At 38.0% G+C, this 9,229-nt stretch overlaps 1 protein-coding gene across 7 annotated transcripts in view; it reads left to right on the top strand.

Annotated features, from left to right (window-relative positions):
- The window catches only part of LOC141436292 (uncharacterized), a gene marked incomplete at its 5' end in the record, with an annotated part of 183,851 nt that overhangs the window by 155,017 nt on the left and 19,605 nt on the right, over positions 1-9,229 (top strand). For all 7 annotated transcript variants that reach the window (XM_074099201.1, XM_074099199.1, XM_074099202.1 and 4 more), the window contains 1 exon segment: positions 4,132-4,281. In XM_074099201.1, the coding sequence (XP_073955302.1) occupies positions 4,132-4,281 (150 nt within the window).

Genomic DNA, 9,229 nt, shown 5'->3' with positions numbered 1-9,229 from the left:
CTAACGATTTTGCCTGTGCAGGGATATCCGGGGGAAAAATCGATGCATTATTCATATTATATGGATTTATTATTATGCCAGTTCAATGTTGTACTAAATTTGTATGAGAAAAACGGGCATCCGATATGCGCGGATTTTTCTAATGCTATTTATGCGGATATACATTTTTTTGATTCCAAAAGGGTCACCTTGCATCTAAGCAAGAGCGTACTGTGAACCAAGACCAGTTGAACACCTTCAACTACACGGTAGACACGGCACGGGTTAAAGTCGCCGGGTTCAAACGTGCCTTCACTAATAGCTTTAGTATTCTGACACACGAAGCCGGATTCGTTATTAAATTTAAGAACACGTGACACAAATCCGTATAAAATATCTGACACTAATTCTATTGCCGGTAGGACAAGTCAGATATTTTTATACGCTCCGCTGTGGCAGATATTAATGCAGGTAGGTATTGTATTACCGATTTTTACGGAACTCAATTGATCGGATATTACGAGTATGATTAGTTATTTGGAGTCTTTTTGTATTTTTTTAACTCCAAATTTGTTACTTTTACGGTCATCCCGTACGAGTGAGTGAGTGAGTGAGTGAGGGGTGAGGTGTGCGGTTAGTTCCGAAAGGCTGTTACGTCTCTCGATGAGAGCGAAACATAGATGTCGCTAGTGCTGCTGCTTAAGTAGCGTAGTAGAAAAAAGCAACCTGAGATTTATGAGCATAGGAGAAATTCGTGTCTGTACTCCTGTCCAGTGGTAGTATAGGGGTAAGGCACGCAGCACGGAATGCTGAGGACCTGGGTTCGATTCCCAGCGCTGGTCTCTTTTTCTGATTTTTCTGTGCATCCATGTCTCAGTTTGTATTTTCGATATGATCGGATATTGTTTGTTTAGATCAATTGAAATATGTTTGTTTTTATTGACTTTCGTCTGATAATAGTGATAATCAATAGCGTTTGTTTTTGTTTATCAAAGGAAAATTTTAATTCGGATTTCGGATCGCTTAACCTAATTATAGGTAGAGTCATTCACGATGACGCGTGCCGTGGTTCTTATTACAATGTCATTAATGGCTAATTTTGACAAAATCACGCGTCTGCGTGGATGGCACTAGGTATAAATTCAACATCGTCATGTATACCTAATCAATTCAGTCATTGCGATAGTGGCCGTTTGCGTGTTAGAAGAACTTCCGTGCGGCACTTTTTAGCACGGCGTGACGTTATTTCTTTACAAATTCTAAATGAACTAAATAGAATGCTATTTTTAACCGACTCAAAAAGGAGGAGTTTGTTACCTCAGAACTCCGTCATTTATGAACCGATTTGAATATTTTTTTGCGTTCGTCTGAGCATGTCTTCAATTAGGTCCCATAAGCACCAAATCAGGATCTGATGATTGTATCTTTAGGAAATCGAGGGAACTCTTCAAATGTTGTAGGGATACCCATAGTAAATTGGATATATTTAATAGTAGCTCGTGCATTTGCTCTTGAAAAATCATCATTTGGGGAAGTAGAACTGATGATGAAGACCAAAGTTGACCATTGGAGTTACTTACTACTAAATAACAAGTATTTCACGGGTTGAATTTTAATTACTTTGATACAGTTGCTAAGCAATTTATGCTCCTCGTAATGCATATGGTAAACGGGTGGTGAGCACCAGGACTCCTCAATAATGAACGTCTCTGCATCGGAAAAAGCAATCTTTCGTAAAAGGTGACGAGCAGTTTGATATTAAACTATTGTATTTTAATTATTTACAGTAAAAAGCGTGACAAAAAATTGTAACAAAAAATTGAACCAACTACAAAAACCATGAAAATAATTTTCTACCAGTCTGAAGTCGGTCGGTGCCTCAGCACGAGCCAGCAGGAGTGATTGAAGCCCAATATAAAGTGCGTAGGTGAGGTAGATCCACTCCTGCTGGCTCGTGCTGAGGCACCGACCGACTTCAGACTGGTAGAATTTTTTTTATGGTTTTTTGTAGCCGGTTCAATTTTTTTTTATCCAAGATACTACTTAATTGTCTTTCACTGAGCCGAATTCGCCACCGTTTTAGCTAAAATCTATCATCACTAGGTATTCGTGATTGCATAGATCCCCGGTATCTGTCACCCGGCCTTGAGAGAGACACGTAAATGTCAGATACTATTGCAAGCGTCTTGTCGCCTAGTAAACTATCGGCGCCGCTTGCGTCAGCGCATTGTTGCGCCCGCGCCGCCACGTGAGTAAACGATGCTATTCATGATCCAAAGATTGGTATAAATATAAATACTCTATTTTTTTTTTATTCATCTGGATGGCAAACGAGCAAGTGGGTCTCCTGATGATAAGAGATCACCACTGCCCATAGACACCTGCAACACCAGGGGGATTGCAGATGCGCTGCCAACCCAGAGGCCTAAGATGGGATACCTCAAGTGCCAGTAATTTCACCGGCTGTCTTACTCTCCACGCCGAAACACAACAGTGCAAGCACTGCTGTTTCACGGCAGGATTAGCGAGCAAGATGGTGGTAGCAATCCGGGCGGACCTCGACAAGGTCCTACCACCTGCGAACGATTTTACTGAGACATGACTTTTAAGACGAACCGTGATTTCTTAAAGATCTGAGGCCTTATTGTCTAAAACACACACTTGAATCACCATCGTTTTCACCACTTCTTTCTGTCACACGGTGTAAGATGAGATGAGGGCAGAAAGAGATAAATGCGATTGCAAACGTCAGAACGTTAGACAATACGGTCACTGGTTGTCATTGAACTAACAAAGATTTTTGGATAATTCGGTAGACGTGAGCAGGATCAATATTAGCAGCAATTTATAGTTTATAAGAAAAAAGAGCTACTTATTGCATGAAATGTCAATGTTATGGAAAACATACTGTTGCATTTAACCCGTCCAACGCTAGGCTCTTAAAAATATATGTGGCCATAGCCGTCAAAAATTTCTTTGACTCAAATTTTTTGGCACTACAGTCACCAGCACCAATATCTGACACAACAAGCGTGCATAAATATCTGATACGACTCTATTTCTAAACCCGTAAGGACGTGTCAGATATTTTTGCACGCTCCGCTGTGGCAGATATTAATGCTGGTGACTGTACCTTAGACGCACAGTGCGCTGTGGTCAAAACACCGTTGCACAGGTACATATGCGCACAGAGCGTTCGACGGGTTATGGGTGCGAATATTCGAGCGTTTTGACCGCGCGGTCAAACGTCATTAGCATCACACGTTTATTATAGGTTATAGCACAATGAAAAGACAAGTCAAAAGAATTTTAATCACGTAATCTGAACATGAAACATAATGACCCGGATAACTCACGTCTTAAATCGAGTTTAGCCCTTCGTCTTCGTTCGTCTTCGTTCTTCTGTGTGCGCGTGTTGCAGCAGCCGCTGAGTCGCGTTGCTCCGAAGACGAAGGGCTACGGATTAGCCCGAAACATGTCGAGCTAAACTCGATTTAAGACGTGAGTTTTCCGGGTCATTATATTTAACACGATAATTGTCTTAAATTTTCATTAAAAAAACAACCCTGGTCATTACTTATTTCTTTTAATAACACCTAGGTACGAATACACTAATGACAAAAAAACGCTGCAAAAACGCTGAATATTCGCCCATGGATTCGCATATAGATCCATAACTTAAACTAAGGGGCTGTTTCATCATCCATTGATTACGATTAATTGACGGTTAAGTGTGGTGCCGTCTCCGTCCATTCGAACAAAACAAATAGAGACAGCATCACATTTAACCGTCAGTTAACACTAATCAATAAATAAATAAATATAAATAAATAAATAAATATTATGGGACACTTGACACCAATTGACCTAGTCCCAAACTAAGCAAAGCTTGTACTATGGATACTAGGCAACGGATAAACATACTTATATAGATAAAAACATACTTAAATACATATTAAACATCCAAGACCCGAGAACAAACATTCGTGTTATTCACACAAATATCTGCCCCGGCCGGGATTCGAACCCAGGACCTCAAGCTTCGTAGTCAGGTTCTCTAACCACTTAGCCATCCGGTCGTCGATGTCAATGGATGGTGAAACAGCCCTAAGCATACAGGGTCTGATGTTAATGCTACTGTTTTGTCCACAGTCATGCGGGCAATGCCGCGGCGCGCAGGACCGCGCGGCGGCGGCGGCGCGCGAGTGCGCGCGGCTCACGGACGCGTTGCGCGACGCGCGCGACCAGCTCGAGCTGATGGAGTTCCGCTTGCTGGAGCTGGAGGATGCGCATCCCGACAAGGTCAGTAGCCAGCTCAGTCCAATCATATCAGCCGTTGGACGTCTACTGTTGTACAGGCGAATCATTTATTTCTGATCCACCGTAGAACGTTCTCACAGTAAGTGTCTTAATAAATTAATCTTGTCCAGCAATGTGACGTCACTATAACTTTTTCTACTAAATGGTTCGATAGTGTGCATAGGCCATAAAACTTGCAGCGTTTCCATGAGAGATGTGCGCGAGGAATCTGTTTCATGAGACCATAAAACAGCTTTAGTGGAAACAGCCGAGCGGTGCGAAGACACATAAAGAGAGACATTGGTCATGGTACCCATAGGTACTACTTCAAGTATCTTTCGAAAGTGATGCCACGTTTGAGCGAATAGAATAGTAAAAATACACGGCTCTACATACTATGAATTAGTTCAAGATAGAATTCGTGCGGAAATTTAGCAGCAAATCGCAGATTTATAATTTCGATTGTCATTTTCACAAATTGTAATTAAAACTCGACAAGCTGAGCGCACCGCTCCGCGATGTGTCGGAAACAGGTACCTGTGCTGTACCTGATTTACTTTCCTAGACGGTAAATATGTTATTCTAGCATGTCTAGCTAAGCGACTTTTCAAAAATAGCTGAATCTCGATTCCACAGATAATATTGCGTTACTCCTAACTTCCTTTGCAACACAGTTAGATACAACATCGCTATTATACAAACACGATAACGCATTCAAATCATTGATAACAATCTTAATAACAAAGTAAAGCACACACTATGGCGGACCAATTATCTCAATACACTATAGCCCTGACTAAGAAGGATATTCGTTCGCCCACACTTTCGTTCACTTCGAGTTGTTTACGTTAGTTAGTGAAGGCAGCGTCTAGTCGCGGTACGCACGTGTCTGAAACCTTTATTAGATTTTATTTTAATCGAAATAAATTGGATTAAGTGTTTTGTTGATCTATCGCCGCGATTGCTGGTTTTAGTCGACTCTTGATTAAAGTGGTTGAGGGGATGGTTTCGGATATAGCTGGTTCGATATGGGCGGTTGAGTTAAAGTGACGATTGGATTAATTAGAAAAGGATGTTAATTGCTTGCGGCGATAAAGTGAGTTTACAATTAAGGGTTTTGGAATTTGAGTTATTTTTTTATTGTTAGTAGTTGTCTAATATTTTAGTAAGCTAGGATGAAATTGGATATCTAGTAAAGTAAAGAAAAAAAACATTCCAGACTTATAACCGTTTGATTTTTTCAGTTTTTTAAATCATTAGCTACTTATTCGCAGAATTCTTTTATCGCTATTTCGTGGAGCTCTAAATTTTTCTGGGACAAAAACTATTCGATGTCCCTCCTAATAACAAATACCTAATTAGGAGTCGAAGTGGTCGCCATGGCCGAAATCAGTCGGATCATCATGATCATTACCTATGTCCCTCCTAGGGTCTCAAAGTAACTCATACTTAATATTTAAATCGGTTCAGCGATTGATGTGTGAAGAGGAATTTTAAATATGAGTAGGTAGAGTAGTAGAAAATTACAGCTCTACAAAATTTGTATCAACTACTCAAACATTATGTTTCAACTGTAGTTTTGTAGCATATTGTATTTCGATCCAATTTATGAAAAGTGTAAACAAAGACGCCATTTATCCGACCACAGACATTCAATGATGTGAAAACCTAGAACCTATTGCTAAATAATTAATCTGTTCAGTAAATCGATTTATTTATTAATTGAATAGATCAAAGTATTTTTGTCTATTTTATTATTTACAATAATTGATTTCATTCCAAAGACTGTTTATTCAATTATAAAAGCAGTGACTATTTTTTAATTTTAAGGAAAGTAAATAAAAATCGCTTATTCATCCGCGCATTAATCGATTTTCAAAATATCAAATTTTCCACCATCTCTACGCTAGTCTATGCTACTACAGATTATACACATGTTTCAATCAAGAAATAACGTCAGATTTTGACAAATAAAATTTCAAATGAAAAATAAATATAGAAATCAAGTGAATGTTGGTGAAAAAAGTGATGAGACATCTAGTTAAAAGACACGAATTATAAATGAATGTGTTATTGATTCGATCCAGTGAGTGTTAAATACAAGAATTTTGATAAAATCACTTTTAATAAATTGGATTGGCATAACGTATAGTATGTACATTCACCAGCACCAATATTTCATACAACAAGGTGTGCATAAATGTCCAATACAACGCTATTCCTACAGCCAGTAGGTCGTGTCGGAAAATTTTGAATACTTCGCTGTGGCAAGTATATTGCAGTTACACACAGGGCCTACCATTTCGATGTGCATCTTCGGGTGATGTGCTTTTAACGTGGTATATTCCATTCCATGTCGATTCCTGTCAGGCAATAGTTCCGCAACTTAGAAGGACTATCCGTTCTTGCTGAGTGTACGTCCTATTTACATACCCTTAAAACATTTCAGTAAATCCAACCACTGGAAGTAGATGAAATTTACCTTGTATGATTTGAAGAAAAACTAAAGAAAAATTACATACGGAACATTACAACAAAATAATTTGATCTTGTTCTTTTTCTTCTAATTGTTATTGGTTGTGTACTTATGGACTAAATAATAAGCTTGTAAACAAAGGCCCTTTTCCTTCAGCCGCATTTGCTACAGCTTGCTTCAAACCTTAAGCAATGAAGACATACATAATGTAGGCTATAAAATAGGATTGTTAAACCGTTAGAAGTATATTGAGTTTGAACTTTTAAAGTCGTGATCGCCTACTTATTTAGTATGGCGTTGGTATGGCGAAGGTTGCGTGAAGATTCCGCGCTATATTGACGATATATTGACGCAGCAGCCAAGTATGGGAGGCGACATTATAAGCCACTAGCTGACACACTCAGAGATAAATTCGTTATTATTCGTATGTGATCGCCGATTTTTAAGTTTAGTTAGGCAATTGACCTCTCTCAGTCCAACTGCGTATTGCAGTTATCATTTGGTGGATTAATTAGTCGTATTTAGCAATAACAGTTCCGTTTAATTATTTTTCTGTTTGTTAACTCTTCACGCTCAAACCGCTGAACGGGTTTAGATTAAATGAGTTGAGACCATGGTAAAGACATACGTAGACACATCGTAGGATAGTTTGTTTTAATCCTGGAACATTGCATAGTTCCTGAAGGGACTTCGCCGATAGAGTTGCGGGTAAAAGCATAAATGTATAAGTAAAACATGAATTCTATAAGTACCGATATATTTTTTTTTATAATCTGTTGTTTTGAGCACGTATCTGAATATCGAAAATTGTAATATCGATAGTTAAAATATCACACACACACACAAACATCACGCCTGTATTCCCAAATGGGGTAGGCAGAGCACACGAAACGTTACCGCTTAAGAGCCACTTAACCGTTATAGTTTTCCTTGTAAGTTTGATATACTTACTACAATCCTGAAGTTTTTCAAAATTTTCCACCCACCGGGTTAGATTTTAGAGGGGAGGGGGGCAATTTTAATGAAAATTTGAAGTTGAATATTTGGCAAACAAATCACTGAATCCAAAAATCGTTTTAGCAACCCCCTAATGGTTTTAAGAGACCTATCCAACGATACCCCACACTACAAGATTGGATGAGAAAAAAAATCATCCCAACTTTACGTCGTAGGTACCTACGCGGTACTGTAAAAAATTTTTTTTGGATTTTTTTATTGTACCATTTTGTCGGCATAGTTTACATATATATTCGTGCAAAATTACAGCCCTGAGCAAAGCCGAGGACGGACAGACAGACAGACAGACATGGCGAAAGTATAAGGGTTCCGTTTTTGCCATTTTGGCTACGGAACTCTAAAAATACGATATATTGCATATTGCGTGCCGTGAAACGATTCACAACTTTATACTTCCGTCTAAAGTGTTAATGTATGCTAAAATGCTGTAGTATGTGGAATTGCTTTGCTACCCTAGATTTAATTTCATTTGCACTTCGTAAAACGGCAAGGTGATTTGGTAATCATTATTGGTAAATTATTATTTTAAAATTTATGACGGTGGAAGCATTCTACTTCTACTTCCACTGAACGTAGATATAATTTAGATATAGTTAGTGTTTAGTATTGTAACTAAGGGACCCCTGTATTGTATTTTTATTATATTTGTATTTAATTTTGAATTTGGTAAGAATTCAATTTCAATTATACTACTTTATACTTTTATTTTTATTATATTACTTTAACTATATAAATCTGTATCGTAATATCGCATTTTTGGGATTTCTTCTAGATAGAAGGAACCCTCATTACTTTGACATGGTAGTTGTGTAATATTCGTGCTATAAACTGGAACTGACTGTAAAACTTGAAAGTAACTGTGAGAAAATATACATATTATAGCAGTGAAGTGAAACTTTTTTTTTAATCTTTAAAAGTTATAACTAAGTATTAAGGTTTAAAGGTAAAGCTACTTCTAGATTACTAAATCATTTTATGTTTCAAACTTTCGCAACTTCTAATGTTCTCGGGACTTTAAACACATACTACTTCTTTATTATTATTTTATTTGTTTTTTTTGCTTTTATTTTATTTATTGCTAAAATTACCTACAGCACCGACCTCGCCGTTTCGACCACATAACATCACAGGCCGCAGCGAACGTGTCAAAGTCAAAATCAAAGTCAAAGTCAAAATATCTTTATCTTATGACCATGGCTGCTACGATGTGGTCGAAACGTCGAAGTAGTTTTAGCAATTAATACGAGTAGTAGTGATTAAGCCCCGAGTTATTTAAGTTACTAAATAATTAATTTAAGTAATGAATAATTTTCAAAAAGTTAATTCGTATACTACGACCAATCGGCCATGGTAGTAAGCCTTCCCGAGTGTACTTGCATAACAATGTTTTCCCTGAACAGTGTTACCTGTGAAACATTTTGAAAGTGGGGACATAATGTTTGGTTGACCCATTGTGAA

This window comes from Choristoneura fumiferana, chromosome 16 (assembly GCF_025370935.1).
Source record: "Choristoneura fumiferana chromosome 16, NRCan_CFum_1, whole genome shotgun sequence".
NCBI classification, from domain to species: domain Eukaryota; kingdom Metazoa; phylum Arthropoda; class Insecta; order Lepidoptera; family Tortricidae; genus Choristoneura; species Choristoneura fumiferana.
Note: the sequence above shows the minus strand (reverse complement) of the source record. Positions and strands in the feature narration are given on the sequence as shown.